This window comes from Podarcis melisellensis, assembly GCF_964234715.1.
Source record: "Podarcis melisellensis genome assembly, chromosome: 17".
NCBI lineage: Eukaryota > Metazoa > Chordata > Lepidosauria > Squamata > Lacertidae > Podarcis > Podarcis melisellensis.
In genome coordinates, this window is record NC_138534.1 from 32,777,620 (window position 1) to 32,795,737 (window position 18,118).

Consider the following 18,118-nt stretch of genomic DNA (forward strand, 5'->3'; position numbering starts at 1 on the left):
AGTATAAGGTGCTAGCTAGCTTGAGGGAGATCTCACTGGGAGAGTGAGAAGAAAGGGTGCTCTCTGCTCCAAGAGGATGAGCCACCCATGTATGAAAAGTCTGCTGTTCCTCTTGTCCACCTTGTGCCTCTGCTCCAGCCATTCCCCGGTTCCTCCACTGCGTTTCTCGGCGTTCCTCGACCCCACACACCAGATCTACCTGCGGTGGGACCATGAAGACAGTAGCAGCTTGATGACTTTTGAGCTGGAAGCCAAGACAACGGGATGGGTGGCTTTTGGCTTCACTGTTCACGGAGAGATGACCGGGGCAGACTTTGTGATTGGCGGGGTCCTTCCTGACGGCAACGTCTATTTCTCAGTAAGATGAAAATAATATGAGCTGTCGTTTCCTCTTTGTGAGGAGTTTGTATCTACACATACCAGGGCAGGGAGAGGGAGGCTGCTTTCATTATGAAGGAAGTTACAAATGGATCTAGAGGTGATGATTTCACAGGACCAAGAGAATCTGTGCTTCCAGAGGTATTGTAGTCTCCATTGTGTAGGCTCCCTACACAGACCCATTGAACATCAGGTCAGCTAGCAGATGGGGCCACACTTTGCTGCCCAGCTGAAGGTAAAGGGATGGTGTAGCACTAGAAAATGGAGTGTCCAACAAAAATACAGGAAAAACAGCAGCAGCAACAACAACAACAACAAACATTATAAGCTTCCCAAAACAGGGCTGCCTTCAGATGTCTACGAAAAATCATATAGGTGTTTTAACTCTTTGACATCGGCTGAAAGGACATTCCACAGGGTGGGTATGACTGCTGAGAAGACCCTCTGCCTTGTCCCCTGTAGTTTCACTTCTCGCAGTGAGGGAACTGCTAGAAGGCCCTCAGAGCTGGACCTCAGTGTCTAGGCTGAATGATTGGGGTGGAGACGCTCCTTCAGGGCTGAGGCCGTTTAGGGCTTTAAAGGTCAGCACCTGCACTTGAAAACTGGCCTGCCTCCATTCAACAGCCTTGTGTTTGGGTAATACATATGTCCTATCTGTAGTGGCTTGTTTGTATTGCAGTAAAATGGTATACATACATAGATGTTCCAGAGCATGGATATAGAGATTGACTAGCTCTCAGAACAGGGAAGGTTGTCTCTACAGTGTTTCAGATGAGTTTGGTAGGCATTTTTCTTACTTCTATAGCCTCCATATTTTACTCCTGGCCCAGCACCCTATGCATTGTCATAAAGTATTGATCTGAAAACGGCCATTTTTCACTATTGCTGCTGCCCTTTCAAATGCCCCTTACTCTGCCATACATGAAGCATCCTTAATTACTGCCTTCAGACAGGCTTCCCTGGATTCCTGTTTTTAGCTGTTTTTATCATTGTTTTCCTGCATCTTTTGTACACTGCTCAGAATTTCTTAAAGTATTCCGTAGTTTAGAAATACTTTTAAAGAAGATACAGTATGCCTTTCAGCTAGGGATGGCAATAAATTGTGCCCCAGAAGAAAAAATGAGATGGATTTGGAATTAGAATGGACATGCAAATTAGTGGTCCCCCCAAAAAATGTGTTGATGATGAGGAATTTGAATGCTCTTTTGACTTCCTGTGTTTCCAAAAGTTTGTTCTCCCTGTTTCACTCAGGACTGGCATGGTGTAGATGAAGAAACTGTCTTGGAGGACGAAAGCCAAGACTATGAACTGCTGTCCTTGACCCAGGATGAGACAACCACCACCATGGCATTCAGGCGATATTTCCGTACCTGCGATGAGCATGACCTGGACATCACGGTAACCAAAGCAGCCATATCCAGCTACAGTTCAGCTGGCTTTAGAGCGGATCACATCCTAGCACTTTTAAAAATCTTGTTTGCTAAAATGCAAGAGGCTGAAGTGGGTGCTTTGCACTCCCAATAAAATCTGTGGCACTTAAAAAAACCACACAACTAAAATATTAATGCAACGGTACTCAGAGGAAAAGGTTTGTAACATGAGGTTCCTAGGTTGGGTGGGTCTCTGGGGGAAAAAATGGAATGACCCCACATCTTCCCCTCTCTGCCCCCCAGGCTGTTCTGGGGGGGGGGTGTGCATAGGGAGGAGAGGAGAGCCAAGCCCTATTGTGCAAGCAGAAGTCTTTTTGCAGAGCTTCCACCGGTGGTGCTGTTTAGGCGAATCCCACCAAAAATTTAGCAGATGGGAGGATTTTACTTTTTTTCTCTTCTTTTTTAAAACATCTTTATTGAAAATGCAAAAAGTACAGAATTATATGTGCACTAAATATGGTGAGATGTAAATAAAAGAGTGAAAAGGAGAGAAACAGCACCCTTGGAAAAGGGGGGGAAGGGGAATAGGGGAACCCCAAAACTGTATATTTTACAAAGTTGTTATTGTACTTCCCCAGATCTTAACCTACTACAGCGTTTGTAAGAATTCCAAATGCCACTGAATTTGTCCATGGCAAGTTTGCGTTTATATGCAAGTTGTTCATATGTTGCGAGATTGGATAAGTCTTCAATCCGATTGTAGAAGGGAGCTGCATTTTTAATTTTTCCAATTCATCAGTATCAGTCTTTTCGCTGTGGTCAGGGAGAGGAGAGTCCACTCAGATTGTCCTTTTGTTCTTTTAGTTGCCAGCTTACCTGCAACAATATGATAATGGAGGGAAGATTTTTCTTTTTAACTTTTCCCTGCACAGGGTGACACACTACGACTGATTACTGGCTATGGTACGGATGACACAATTGACTTCTTCAAAGGGAGAATAATCCACAAATCTCTTTTCTTGATGCTGCTGTCAACTGAAGATGAATTGCACTCACCCAGTGTCTACAAGGTGTATGACCTGAAGCTCAACGATGTGAGTAGTACCTCCCGAGCTGCCTTACAGCAAAGTGCATGGATCTTGTTGGATATTTCCATTCAGCACCATAAAGTCTCAGTGTTTCCCATTAAGACAGATTTCATTCATTTATTCAAACTAGTGATCGTGTTATTGACACGGGCGTATATTTTTCACTGTTTGCTTTTCAGTGTACGTATTATTGCAGCTTGAAGTAAAAATACCAATTTGCAAATCACTTAGACAAATAATAACATTGTATTGCAAATAAATATATTGACATTGGTTTCTTCCACGCTATTAAACTCATTTTAACCATTTCAGAAGAGTGGCTGGTTGTACCCAACAAAGCTCCTTCCTTCACTGTTCAAATCACCCTCCGCAACATTTTTTTCTTTCTTTTCTCGTGCTGTTCCTTTTTGCTTAAATCAAGGGAAATTCAGTTGCTCAACTTAAAGAGAGTTAGGCACTCATCTTCCCCTAGAGCCTTCTTAGCACTAAATGTTGTCCAGCAACATTAAACCTATTTGTATTTTTTTTTAAAAAAATCAAACTGATGAGTAAGCTTTTTCTGTAGCAGCAATTTCCCCAAAGCATTTCTGGCAAGGTAACATTTTTAACCTAAATATGTGAGTTAGAAAACCTCCTGATTTTATAGTGGAACAGTTTTTGAGGATGTGCTGCTAAACCTTAACATTAAACATACAGAAAATAGAACACCAGAACAGAGAGAGAGAAGGAGAAAGAGAGAAAAGGAGAACAAGATCCATCCAGCAGATTTTCCCGGACATTTCCCAGACGTATGGCAGCCCTATCTCATATGAGTATTACAACCGTTGAATACAACCCAATGTATTTTACAATTCTGGTGGGTGGGGAGACTGATCTACCACTGACCCAGAAGATGTACATTGTTGCATCCTGCTAGTACAGTGGATTCAAGAATACAGTGGTACCTCAGGTTACAGACGCTTCAGGTTACAGACGCTTCAGGTTACAGACCCCGCTAACCCAGAAATAGTATCTCAGGTTAAGAACTTTGCTTCAGGATGAGAACAGAAATCGCACGGTGCAGAGGGGGCCCCATTAGCTAAAGTGGTGCTTCAGGTTAAGAACAGTTTCAGGTTAAGAATGGACCTCCAGAACAAATCAAGTTCTTAACCCGAGGTAGCACTATAGTCATTTGCTCAAAGGAAATCAAGTATTCTCATGATCAAACTCTTAATGGCAGGATACCATAGTAGGATGTCAGCATCAAACTTGAGCTTCCTTTTTAATTTAAACACTGGTGTACTCATGTACCTGAGCATTATGGATATGCAAGAACTCGTCTCTCTGTGTTGGACAATATTGCTACCCTCCTGTCCAGTATGGTGGTCCTCGCTTTTCTTTAAAAAGGTTGACACCAAGCGGTCCACAACCTGCCATCCCTTCAGTCGCAACCTCCAATCTGCTGCCCAAGGCAAATTGAGTTATCTTACCTCATGTTAAGGGACGCGGGTGGCCCTGTGGGTGAAACCACAGAGCCTAGGACTTGCCAATCAGAAGGTCGGCGATTCGAATCCCCACGACGGGGTGAGCTCCCGTTGCTCGGTCCCTGCTCCTGCCAACCTAGCAGTTCGAAAGCACGTCAAAGTGTAAGTAGATAAATAGGTACCACTCCAGCGGGAAGATAAACAGTGTTTCCATGAGCTGCTCTGGTTTGCCAGAAGTGGCTTAGTCATGCTGGCCACAAGACCCGGAAGCTGTACACCGGCTCCCTCGGCCAATAAAGTGAGATGAGCACCGCAACCCCAGAGTCGGCCACGACTGGACCTAATGGTCAGGGATCCCTTTACCTTTACCTTTACCTCATGTTAGGGCCAGCTTCCGCTTTTTTATTGTCATAGAAAATTCCAGGAGCTGGCAACCCTACAATGCTCAGTGTTGTTTTGACTTTGTTTTGCAGTTCCCTATCCCAGAGGATGACACCACCTACGCCTGCACTTTCATACCATTGCCAATAGTCAAGGAAAAACATCACATCTACAAGGTAACTGTGGGAAAGAAGCGTAGAAAGGTTTCAGCCGAAGACCTCACCGTAAGCCGTTTTTTAGGAGGAGAAAATGATGGTTTTGGGTGATGGTGGAGGGGGTGTCACATCAACACTGACAAACCATGCACTCCATCCAATGAAAGGGGGGAATTTAAATTCGCTTGAAAATTCCCCCAGGGACCACTCAGTAAACTTTTGCTGTTGTTTGATAACTCCAATGCCCCTGTTGTTTGATAACAAGTGCCCCTGTTTTCCAGGGACAGTCCTGGATTAAAAAGGTAAAAGGTGGAGCTGTGGTCTAAACCACTGAGCCTCTTGGGCTTGCCTATCAGAAGGTCGGCAGTTCGAATCCCCACTATGGAGTGAGCGCCCGTTGCTCTGCCCCAGCTCCTGCCAACCTAGCAGTTTGAAAGCACACCAGTACAAGTAGATAAACAGGTACCACTGCAGCAGGAAGGTAAATGGTTTTCCTGTGCGCTCTGGTTTCCGTCACAGTGTTCCGTTGTGCCAGAAGGGGTTTAGTCATGCTGGCCACATGACCTGGAAAGCTGTCTGTGGGCAAACACCGGCTCCTTCAGCCTGAAAGCGAGATGAGCGCCGCAACCCCATAGTCACCTTTACCTTTTACCCTGGATTTACAGAAGTCATCCCGGTTAATGAAGTAGTCACTGTTTTTCCTTCTTTCTTTCTTCTGTCTACAGTTTGAGGCCATGATCACACCTCGAAACGAAACCATGGTGCACCACATCCTGGTTTATGCGTGCGGCAATGGCAGTGTGCTGCCGACTGGGGTCAGCGACTGCTACGGAGCTGATCCTGATTTTGCCCTCTGCTCCCAGATAGTCGTGGGCTGGGCTGTAGGAGGAGGGGTGAGTATGTAGGAACTGTTACCAAAAAGGAGCAATGCAGCTTCAGCAGGTGGCTGGAAAGCCAAACAGGATGTTGATGTTTGTGACTGTTACCGTGGGAAAAGGGGGCAGTCCATTCACTGTACTGAGCACCGGATGTTAGCTCAGTGTGTCATCTGACCTGTACTGGATGTCTATCTCTCTGTTGTTGATGTTAAGAGAGTGCAGACATGTTTCTCTGTACTGCTGCAAAAGACAGAAATAAAGGCATGTTTTTACATTTCTGTCTGTCTCTTTCCCCTCCCTGGGGATAGCAGGGAGGAGAGTGAAGGAGTGGTGTGTTCTTCTCACGTTTGGGAAGGATCGCCGATTAGAGATCTCGCCTGTTTCCTGCCGGGAGTCGCAGATGGGGAGGTCAACAAGGAAATCAGCCGGGTGCCTGAAGAGTGGCACATTCCTCTGACAAGGCTTGATTTCAACAGGAACTTCCCAGGCCATGAGAACTGCTTTTTCACCTGTGGTCAAACTACTGCAGTGAAGTTCAAAACTGATCTCTGAGAGAGTTTTAGTGCTATGGTGTTTTTTTTAGCCGGGTTCATTGTTTCATTGTTTCTGGGTTCAATTCCCCGGGGCTAAATTCTCCTGAGCATGTGCCACTGAAGTGAATGGGAAGCTCAGCAAAGGTGCCTGGTCCAATCTAGATACTGGGCTGGGGTTTGTAGCTTTCTGAATAAAGGGCCTTCCTAAAAACTTTCAGCTCCCTTAACAAGCTACCATTCACTGGTGCCATACAACTATTTTAAATATTTGGTCTAGAAGATGTGATCGCTATTGATCCCTGCCAGAGGTTTTACGGCCTTATGTAGTAGTAGTAAATAGGACACCCCTATTTTCTTTGGAGAAATGTTGGAGGGTATGGGCTTACTCACAGGTAAATGGGTTTAGGACTGCTGCCTCACTGAATTTGTAATATTACTGACTTCTGTGCAACATTAAGCTCAGAAGCCAAGAGAACAGGGGACGCAACAGTCAACTGACCATTTTTTAATAGCTGTCTTTCTTCTCCCCCACCAACCAACTAGAGCTACATGTTCCCAGATGAAACTGGAATCTCCTTAGGTACACCAATTGATCCCCAGTGGATCCGGTTAGAAGTCCACTACAGCAATTTTAATGGAATTCCAGGTGAGTAAAGCACATATATTGATTGCATAAGAGGAAGGTGATGTGTTGATGAGGAGCAGGGAACACAGCCAGAGCATGGGGAGAGAAATTGGGATGCTTTACTCAGGGGGACTAAGGGACCACAGCATAGGCTTCCGGCCTATTTCCAAGAGGGGGGAGATTGAGGCAAAATTGTAGGTGATGCTTGAGGATGTTTATGAAACTTATCTGAGGATCTCAGAGGTGGAAGAACTTGTACCGAAAGCTCCAGGAGTTGTAGTTTGACAGATATGTGCCTCTCTCAAGAACTACATGTCTCAGGGTTCCTTAATTCCTGCTGGTGTTTCCTTTGCAGAGGAAAGGAGAGCCAGAGTATGGCAGCCCTAGACATATAAAGAGTGATGGACACAGGAGGGCCAGCTTCTGCATTTGGAGGCCATTTTGTGTGTGTGTGTGTGTGTGTGTGTGTTTGTGTGTCTTACTGGATTAGAAGTGTCTGTGGAGTAATGTTAGGGCAGCTGCTATTGAGCACCAGGAGACCTGGACAATGGGAGATTATGGTCAGCAGAAGCACTGATACAGTCGTACCTTGGATCCCAAACGCCCTGGAACTCGGAGGTTTTGGCTCTCAAATGCCTCAAACCTCGAAGTGATTGTTCCGGTTTGAGAACGTTCTTTTGGACCCTGACAGGGCTTCTGTGGCTTCTGATTGGCTGTAGGAGCTTCTTGCAGCCAATCAGAAGCTGCAATTTGGTTTTTGAACGTTTTGGAAGTCGAACGGATTCCGCTCGACTTCCAAGATACAACTATACTTGGGAAATGCTCCTGGTGCTGGCGCTTCTATAAATATTCATATTTCTTCATGTCCTTCAGTAAATATTTATCACTATGAGGAACTTAGCAGGATAGTGGTGAGGTAGGCCCCATGTCTCACACTGGTAAGAACTGAGGGTCCATCTATGCCAGCAAGGTTTACCAGCCAGATGCCTCTGGAAATTTGGAAGTAGGACATTAAGTTGATGTTCTGTTTGTCTTTTTGTTGTCCTTGTTGAATGTACAAGTAAGGTAAAGGTAAAGGGACCCCTGACCATTAGGTCCAGTCGTGGCCGACTCTCATCTCGCTTTATTGGCCGAGGGAGCTGGCATACAGCTTCCGGGTCATGTGGCCAGCATGACTAAGCCGCTTCTGGTGAACCAGAGCAGCACACGGAAATGCCATTTACCTTCCCGCCGGAGTGGTACCTATTTATCTACTTGCACTTTGATGTGCTTTCAAACTGCTAAGTTGGCAGGAGCAGGGACCGAGCAACGGGAGCTCATTCCGTCACTGGGATTCGAACCGCCGACCTTCTGATCGGCAAGTCCTAGGCTCTGTGGTTTAACCCACAGCGCCACCCGTGTCCCTTTTGAATGTACAAATAGATGTATACTATCTTGATTATCGGAAGCCCCCAAAATTTTCACTCACGTGGTAAAGTGGCCTCTCACCACGGGATTATCCACTCTTCTGTTTGCCCCACCGCTTTCCCCTGGGAAAACCAGTGGTTTAGCGCTAAATCGGAGCAAACAGCAATTGAGTTCTCCACAGAGCAGGATTTCTGGGGGAAAGCAGCAGGGCAAAGGCAAAACCGCTCAGACCCATGTCTAGAAAGCAGAAAACAGTTTGGACTCATTTATTTTCTAGGCATGGAATGAGGTGAAGTGTGAACAAACCATATTTTCAGTTGCACGGAAACTTATACAGAACCAGTTGCTCACCTGCGGGTTTTCTTTCCTAAGGCTTGATTGACAACTCAGGGATACGACTCTATTATACTACGGAGCTGCGTCCTTATGACATGGGGGTTCTGCAGACAGGATTCTTCACATTTCCAATCCATTTCCTCCCCCCTGGAGCCGAGTCCTTCATGTCCTACGGTGTCTGCAATACCAGTCAGTTTGATGATGTAAGTTCCGGAGTATTCCACAGCCCTTTCCCCGCCCCAGTTCAGTAACGAATGCTAGCACTGAGCGTTGATACTTCATATTCAGGCTACAATTTCAAAGACATGCTCTTATTGCATTCTATATAAAAGCTCTACAAAGAGCAGCTCAGGGTTAAGGTGAGACTCCCCGTTCCATGGGGAACACATGCACATTTCCCCAGCAGAAAGCAGCCATGGGGGCTAACAGGCCGAGCAGGAGAACTGCAGGGAATGGGGTTGCCCTAGCAGTAGGGATGGAGACAGGGCTCAGCCTCCAGCTGTAAAAATGTCTTGCAGTGGCAACTGCAGGCAAGAAGTGCTTGTTCCTCACTGTGGAGAGAAATTGACGCTAGGCCAAATTATTGAGCTTTTTGTGTGGGGTTGCCAGTGTTATTCTCCAGGGCTTGCTCCTGCATCTTTTATGTAGCCTGCCGTACTCACGAGAATTAAACGGGTGGCGCTTTCCTTGGAACGGAGATCGAAGAAAATTTTATCTGCTAAATTCCTGCACGGCTGACTGTTGAGAGAGAGAGAGAGAGAGAGAGAGAGAGAGAGAGAGAGAGAGAGAGAGAGAGGAAATCTCAATGTTTATGTGGCAAGGTGAAGCCCTGGTGGCAGCTTGAACATGGCAAATAGCAGGCCGTGCGTTGGCCCAAGAGCAGGTGATCACAGCTGGTTTCCATTAGACACAGTGAAGTGACCACCTCAGAGCGGGAGTGTTGAGGGTGGGGAACAGTGGCAACCATGCGGCTCTTCCCCCTGAGCCCCCTAGCTGTACCCAGGAGTTTCTTGGCAGTTTGAGGAGAGAGCTGCTGCATGCGTCACACGGCCTGACCTCGCCTCCCTTAGCTACCCTTTGGTTCTCTGGTGCAGTACAGAACCTTATCCATTGTCGGTATTGAAATACGATTCAACTGCCAGTATCTGTCAGGGTGACAGGGACGGACGCCATCTTGTTCCTCACCTCAGGCAACCAGATGTCTTGGGTTGACCCTGTAGCTCAGAGGTTTTCAACCTTTTTGTGTCCGCGGCTCCCTTAACCAACCAGTTTCTTTCTGCAGCACTCCTGTGGGGCTCAGGAGCCCAGTTATGTCACCCCTTGGCCGCAGAGCAGGCAGCCTCTCACCCTTTTTCAAACACTCTCCCTTGTGGAGTGTTCCCTCAGCCTCCTCTCCCCTCTCTTTGGATGTCCTCCAGGAAGCCACTGCTGCCGCCCCTGGTCTATGAACTGCCCCACCTCAAAGAGAGATGCCTCCCAGAGGCACCGTTCGCCCATAGTCAAGGCTGCTGCAACAAACAAGCTTTTGGGAGGCAGAGACACCAGAGGGCATCAGAGGAGGGAGGGAAGGAAAGAGGGGCATTCATGGCATCCCATGGTGCCACGACACACTGGTTGAAAACCACTGCTGTAGCTAGTGAGCAGCAAATTAACAGTGTGGCTGTTCTGGTGCTGAAATTTGGCTGCCAGAACATTCCATAGATGTCTGATGATTTCCTGAGATGTTTGCCGGGGAAAACGTTCAAAGCATAGTGGCCAGATCAGCGGCGGAGGAAGCCGTTCCAGCACCTGGGGCGGTGCGCCCATGGGCGGGGCGAGTTGCCCATAGGGATGGGGCGCATTGCAGGGCCTCCGGGGTCTGCTTGCCTCCTCCTACTCAAAACAAAAAAAAATCCTTCCAGTAGCACCTTAAAGACCAACTAAGTTAGTTCTTGGTATGAGCTTTCGTGTGCATGCACACTTCTTCAGGTGCTACTGGAAGGAATTTTTTTTTGTTTTGACTATGGCAGACCAACACGGCTACCTGGTATCTGAAGAAGTGTGCATGCACACGAAAGCTCATACCAAGAACTAACTTAGTTGGTCTTTAAGGTGCTACTGGAAGGAATTTTTTTTGTTTTGACTATGGCAGACCAACACGGCTACCTATCTGTAACTCCTCCTACTCAGCCGCCCTACAGCTGGGGGGGGGAGGCAGAGGGCAGACCATTTGGGCAGCGGGGAGCCTGCGCGCGCCCAAGCCACCCGTCTCTCCCAGGAGAGATGCGTGGCTCAGGTGCGCTGCAGGTCCCGCAGTGAGTGCTGCCTGGCATTTTGTCACCCCCCTCAGTGGTGACACCAAAGGTGGCCCATACCCACAGACCCCCTCTTCCTCTGCTCCTGGGCCAGATGCCATTCATGGGCCTTTTCCTCCCTCTTTTGGATTGCAGATGAATGGCGTTCCAGTGCCTGATATGCATGTCTTTGGTTACTTGCTGCATACACACTTGGCTGGGTTGGGAGTGAGAGGAGTCCAGTACAGGTAAGAAAAGCCAGTGTTTATGTGGGCCACACTATTTTTTGGGTGTGTGGTTTTTTTACTTCTATTAATTTGTTTTTATTTTTAAAAAATTGTTTGTGATACAAAACAAACAAATAAGCAAGGAAAGGTACATATAAGCATCTCCACTTTCTGTTCATAGCCTTTTTCACAGTTCGTTTACATTCGGTGTGAGACACTATTGCCCTAGAGGCCTAGACATTGCGGGGGAAAAGAGGTATAGCATGGATCACTCCCAGTTTTCAAATGAAAGCACCCCCATTATTCTGCAACAAGTGAAGGCCTGGTGTGTAAAGATAAAGGACCCCTGGACAGTTAAGTCCAGTCAAAGGCATTTGTCCACAGACAGCTTTCTGGGTCATGTAGCCAGCATGACTAAACCATTTCTGGCACAACAGGACACGATGACAGAATCCAGAGAGCACGGAAACGCCGTTTACCTTCCCGGTACCTATTTATCTACTTGCACTGGCGTGCTTTCAAACTGCTGGGTTGGCAGGAGCTGGGGCAGAGCAACGGGAGCTCACCCCATTGCAGGGATTCGAACCGCTGACCTTCTGACTGGCAAGCCCAAGAGGCTCAGTGTGTAACAGGTGGGGGACAGCCAGAAAACTCAGTTCACTGTTCGTACTGAAGACTGAAACGCATGTCAACAGATGTCATTTCACTTAGTAATATTAGCTCTTAGAAATGTTTGTCAGGAAGGCATTAGATCAGATCCTGGTTGCATCCCAGTTACAGTTTTCTCTCAGCAGCATCTCAGGTTTGTTTGTCTCTCCTGTTTCTTTGTCTCCACACCCCCACCCCACTCCCAGGAATGGAGAGCAGCTGACGGTCATTTGTGAAGACAACAAGTACGATTTCAATCTCCAGGAGACCAGAGGCATGAAGGAGGAGGTCATTTTCAAATCAGTACGTCATCCCAGTGTTTCCCTTTGAACCACGCTTTGGTGGGAAGAAGCCATTTTCAGCAGCGACCCTCTGCTGCTATAGGCTTGACCCCGTGTCCTCTTGTGTTTTACAGGGAGATGAGTTCCTGGTGGAATGTCACTATCAAACCAAAGACCGGACAGGGCTGACCTTTGTAAGTCCTTGACTGAAAACCACCTAAGCCCAGGGGTCAGCAAACCTTTTCAGCAGGCGGCCAGTCCACTGTCCCTCAGACCTTGTAGGGGGACAGACTATATTTTTGGGGGGAGGAGAATGAACGAATTCCTATGCCCCACAAATAACCCAGATATGCATTTTAAATAACAGCACACATTCTACTCATGTAAAAACACCGGGCAGGCCCCACAAATAAGCCAGAGATGCATTTTAAATAAAAGGGCACATTCTACTCATGTAAAAACACGCTGATTCCCAGACCATCCGCAAGCCGGATTTAGAAGGCAATTGGGTCGAATCCGGCCCCCAGGCCTTAGTTTGCCTACCCATGACCTAAGCGTTAGGGGGAAGGTGGTTTCGGGAGAGGACAACTTTTGCTAAATCCAATCTCGCTGTCCCCAGAATATCCAGATATTTTAGTAACAGCTTGCAGGGCCACCTAAGGTTTTCAGGTGTGGTGGAAGGAGGGGAAAGCACAGGCCAGTATAAGGGGAGTTGGGGGGGTGAGATATGGGGCAGAGTGCACAGAACAAGGGGTGAGATGTGGATTTGTGAACAAATCCCTTACTGATTCCCACGTGCCAGGGAATTGACCCAGTACAGCGGCGTAGCGTGGGTTGTCAGCAAGGCAAGTAATTTGCGCCCCCTAACCCGGGGCAAGGCAAGTAATTTGCGCCCCCGAACCCCTAACCTACCGCCGCTGCCAGGTTCTTCTTGCTGCTGCCTGGGCTGGTCTGCTGTGGTTCTCTCCCGCGCTCAGCGCTGCGCTGGGCGGCCGCTGCACTGTCCCTCCCCCAGATAGTCCCTCGCTCTCTCTCCGCACCGCATGCCTGGCACCCACCCCCTCCACAGTGGGCGGCAACCCGGCGGCTCGGATCGGATTCGCACAGCCTGCACTGCAGTGAGAGAGAGTGAGTGAGCCAGGTAGGGGCAGAGAGCTGCAAGTGCGAGCGCCCCCCCCCCCAGATGTTGCGCCCGGTGCGGCTGGCCCCCCCTGCACCCCCCAGTATGACCCAGTATTACTCTGCAAAGGCACAGGACTGTAGTGCCTGTCTCTGCTATTCTTCCTGCACAGCACTGTCCCAGCTCTGGCTGTGCTGATACCTGAAGCCAGCAAGAGATGTTGTTGTGCTGCGGCCAAAACCCTCTCTCTCTCTTTTTACAATTTTTTAATTGGTTTACATTTGTCTTCAAATCATAATCATACACAAAAAACTCCCTGAATCCTTGCACTTCCCTCTGCTCTTCCGTGGATTCCATTGACATTCCTTTTCCAACTGCATCTTATACGATTCTCCATTTTCTTAAAATTCCCTAATTCCCCATAGTTCTTGTTACATTACAAGTGTTGTTACAGTCCTGCCAAAGATTTTAGTTCTTTACAATGTTCACCGAGGTAACTTATAAATTTTTCCCATTCCTTACTAAAATTTCTATCGTCTTGATTTCTGATCTTCCCGGTTGTTTTTGCCATTTTGGCATAATCCATCATCTTTATCTCTGGCCGGCACTTTGTCTTCTTTCTGTCTCTGGGCCCAAAATATCCTTGCTGCTGTCCTCACGTCCGTAAATAGTCTTTCCTGCTCCTTTGTTATTCAGTGGTACCTCGGGTTACATATGCTTCAGGTTACATATGCTTCAGGTTACATATGCTTCAGGTTACATACGCTTCAGGTTACAGACTCTGCTAACCCAGAAATGGTGCTTCAGGTTAAGAACTTTGCTTCAGATTGAGAACAGAAATTGTGCTCCGGCGGCATGGCGGCAGCAGGAGGCCCCATTAGCTAAAGTGGTGCTTCAGGTTAAGAACAGTTTCAGGTTAAGAACAGAGCTCCGGAACGAATTAAGTACTTAACCCGAGGTACCACTGTATCTGCACCTAAAATTTCCTAATAGAAAAGCTTCTGGTTTTTCAAACTCTTGCATCTTAAATGAATTTGGCCTTTGTTTTCCCTCAGGGCGGTCCAAGTACTCTGAACGAAATGTGCCTGGCCTTCCTCTTCTACTATCCTCGAAACAACATCTCCAGCTGCATGGGGTACCCAGACATTCAGCAGGTGGCCCATGAGCTGGGCCAAGAGGCAGCAGAGTGAGTGTTTCTGAGAAGGCGCCTGAATGCCACGGCAGGACGCAGACAGCATCCGATCCGCAATCGTGTCGCAGGATGGAGGCAGGCAGACCGTTCTAAGGCAGCGGTTGCCAATCCACAGTTTTTTGTGGGGGCTAAACAGGCCTCCTTAAGTAGATTTTTCGGGGGGGGGGGGGCGCATGCAATCCAATCCATTTTGGCAGCAGTGTCCAAAAAGTTTTTAAAAAAGGGCACAGCCCCCACTACCCTGATAGGGATTTATACTTATTTTATTTATTGAATTTATATACCGCCCTATACTCAGGGCGGTTCACAGAAAAGATCACAGTATATAAAATCAAAATAAGAACAATAACCCAATAATACACACACACACCCAAAAAAGAGCCACATTTTGAAAGGGTATGGGATGTCAATCAGGTCGACCTGGTTAAAAAGGAACGTTTTTGCCTGGTGCCTAAAGGTGTATAAGGAAGGCGCCAGGTGAACTTCCCTGGGGAGAGCTTTCCACAGGCGGGGAGCCAGCACAGAGAAGGCCCCTTATTGTGTTGCCACCCTCCTGACCTCTTAAGGAGGAGGCACATGAAGGAAGGCCTCAGAAGATGATCTTAGGGTTTGGGTAGGTTCATATGGAAAGAGGCGGTCCTTGAGGTATTGCGGTTCTGAGACGTTTAAGGCTTTATAGGTCAAAACCACCGCTTTGAATTGGGCCCACCCTCATTCATCAGATCTATCATGTGATGGTGTGGGGAACGGGTGGTAATCTCCCTCATCAGCTGATCCACAGAGTTCGGGGTGTCTGTTTCCCCTGTGTGTGACTGACTTGGGAAGGCGACTGTGTAGATTATCCACACTCAATACAAGCATGAGCCCTCTGGAGGGTTGCCTGGGGTAATCTGGGTCATTGTCAGGCCAAAAAAAAGGTTAGCCACTCATCCCTGTTCTGAAGTGTGATGGAAGAAGTTTGAGCCGTCCATTGGTTGCCTTCCCGGGTAGAGAATGTGTGTTTAAAGCTCAAACCACATTCATCCTCCTTTGGAAGGCCCATACGTCTGTATCCTTCCAAGGTCAGCCTCTCTTTCCATGCTGCCAACTTCCTATGGCACAGCCCCTGTGAAGCATTAATCTTCTTTTCCTGTGTTCCTCCTCAATTTCTCCAGTGCAATGGAAGGAATGATGGCTATAAACTTGGTGGAATGGGACCAAGAGACCATCAAGAAAGCGGAGAAGGCTTGCAAGGAGGCCAATCAGATTGTGGTCATCAAAACAATTGATGTAAGCAAGGTTTTGGGGGCATTTTTTGTATTTGGTGTTAACATCAGCTGGAAAAATCAGAAAGGGGATCCAAAGTTTATCTGGTTTCCTTGCAGTTCCCTCCTTTGGCCAGGGCTTGATGGTGGCAGCATAGGCTCACTCCCTGTCTTATACCCTTCTGCTCCTAGGATCAGGTCCGGCTCTTGGTTCATTCAAGTCCCGAGTCTGACACCAACCCATAAGGAACAAATGACACATTATGTTGGTGAAGGAGCTGTGTCTTTAAGTGTGGGGTGAGGTGGGATTAAACAAATGGCTAATGCAAGAGGGTTTGATCCAGATCAGGACCCTAGACTGGAGGAAATAGAGGTGGTTTAACCAGTGGTCCCCTCACAACTGCAATTTCCACAGGGGGGAAAGCTCCTGATGAAGTAAATGGGAAGTTTTTCCAAGGCAAACTCCAGACACAGGCCCTGTGTAATATTTAGAACCACAGAGCCTAGGGTTTGCCGATCAGAAGGTTGGCAGTTCGAATCCCCGTGACGGGGTGAGCTCCCGTTGCTCGGTCCCTGCTCCTGCCCACCTAGCAGTTCAAAAGCACGTCAAGGTGCAAGTAGATAAATAGGTACCACTCTGGTGGGAAGGTAAACGGCGTTTCTGTGCACTGCTCTGGTTCACCAGAAGCGGTTTAGTCATGCTGGCCACATGACCCGGAAGCTGTACGCCGGCTCCCTTGGCCAGCAAAGCGAGATGAGCGCTGCAACCCCAGAGTCATCCGCAACTGGACCTAAGGGTCAGGGGTCCCTTTACCTTTTAAAGGCTTAAAGCTCCCCTACCCTCAAACAAGAGCGCAAATCAAAATCTTTGGGGGGTGTCCAGCAGTGCATGAGTGGAATTCCACTCACACAGTGGGGCTTGCTTTTCCTCTCTCACCCGCCCATCCTCCCCAAATCTGCTCCATAGGGTGCCCCAACCCTCCCAAGCTGATTTTTAGGGTGGGTGGGTGGCTGGGGGGTCCAAGAACCTCAGAGTTGTTCAGTTGTTGCTACAACTGCACAGCCTTACCTGAAAGTACCATATTTTTTGCTCTACAAGACTCACTTTTTCCCTCCTAAAAAGTAACGGGAATGTGTGTGCGTCTTATGGAGCGAATGCAGGCTGCGCAGCTACCACAGAAGCCAGAACAGCACGAGGGATTGCTGCTTTCACTGCACAGTGATCCCTCTTGCAGTTCTGGCTTCTGAGATTCAGAATATTTTTTTCTTGTTTTCCTCCTCCAAAAACTAGGTGCATCTTGTGGTCTGGTGTGTCTTATAGAGCAAAAAATATGGTAGATTTGTGGTGGGTGGGAGAACAGAACTGTGAAATGGTCCCTGGAGCTTGTTCCTTTAGCAGCTCATTTTTCAACCTACCATAGTATCATAGAATTGTAGAGCTGGAATTTCAGCTAAAGCATCCATGACCAACCTCTGCTCCCCCCCCTCAAATATCCTTTATTAGGCGTAGCAAACTACACATTATCAAATATCCTATAGAGCAAAAAATACAGTACGTCTCATCTTTCCAAGGGAGAAGTAGTACCAACCGCACAACTACAGCAAAAAAATAGGTGTAGATCCTTAAAGTTTTCTTTCTTTCTTGACCTCCAGGAGGTGGTGAGAAATGAGACTGGCTTTGTCCGAGACATTGTTAACCCTGAACCAGAGCCCTGCAAGGACATTTCCAGATCCCCGCCTGCACCTCCGCTGGAAAGGAAAGCCAAGCACCAGGCGACTCCTCCCACGGTGACCTCCAAGGCTCTCAACCCAACGGGCAACTTTCCTTTTGCTGGCCTGCTCTTTATCCCTCTGGCGTTCACTTGGCTTCTTGCCCCTTCTCAGAGCAGACTCTGAACGTCCGTTGCCAATGAGTAGTTACTAGCTGTCATTCACATGCTAAAGCTTCTCAAGCTGCTCTTACTCTAGTTCTTTTCTTAAATCTCAGTGGGCACTTGTCCCCGAACAAACCTTTGGTACTGTGTGAATGAAGTGCAAAGCTGGAGCAAGTCACTCAGGGCTGGAGAGAACCCCAAACAGGTCGCCTTGAATTTCAAGATGGCCAATTGTGGGTGCTGGTGGTGGTTGTTTATAAATCACTTTGAATGCACACTAACCTGCTAACAGGAACAGCGCATACCTCCCCCTCTGTAGAGAAAGACCCTCCAAGTTTCCCTATTTTCCCGGGACAGTCCCGGATTTACAGAAGCCGTCCCTTTTCTGACTTGATCCGCTTTTCCTTAGGATGCCCCTATTTTCATTGGAGAAACGTTGAAGGGTATGTAGAGATACAGCAGCTCCAATTCCCCAGATAAACCATGGGGCAAGGAAGGGAGAAGGAGGGTCCTGAATTTCCTGTAGCGCCCCCACCCCCTGAATTTTAGAGCATCTCCTCCCCTTGTGCTCAACCAAAGGAGAATACACTGATGGTATTGCTGGAGAGGCTGAGCTCTGTATTGTTTCCCATAGCAAGATGATAG

General features: G+C 47.7%; 1 protein-coding gene across 1 annotated transcript; it reads left to right on the forward strand.

Annotated features, from left to right (window-relative positions):
- The first annotated feature begins 25 nt into the window (after positions 1–25).
- On the forward strand, positions 26–18,118 carry LOC309359897 (putative DBH-like monooxygenase protein 2). The gene is made up of 13 exons (XM_081894241.1): positions 26–358; positions 1,630–1,776; positions 2,681–2,842; positions 4,773–4,856; positions 5,561–5,728; positions 6,790–6,892; positions 8,651–8,817; positions 11,044–11,135; positions 11,969–12,065; positions 12,178–12,237; positions 14,219–14,349; positions 15,510–15,624; positions 17,253–18,118. The coding sequence occupies exons 1-13, from the start codon at positions 77–79 to the stop codon at positions 17,493–17,495; spliced, it is 1,851 nt and encodes a 616-aa protein (XP_081750367.1). The 5' UTR covers positions 26–76; the 3' UTR covers positions 17,496–18,118.

What these genes read in the sequence shown, in the direction of transcription:
- LOC309359897 (XM_081894241.1), top strand. Translation starts at nt 77, where the DNA reads ATGAGCCACCCATGTATGAAAAGTCTGCTGTTCCTCTTGTCCACCTTG. An exon ending in GTGAGAGGAGTCCAGTACAG is followed by an intron (nt 11,136 to 11,968) that starts GTAAGAAAAGCC and finishes CCCCACTCCCAG; the next exon opens with GAATGGAGAGCAGCTGACGG. An exon ending in CTGGGCCAAGAGGCAGCAGA is followed by an intron (nt 14,350 to 15,509) that starts GTGAGTGTTTCT and finishes CAATTTCTCCAG; the next exon opens with TGCAATGGAAGGAATGATGG.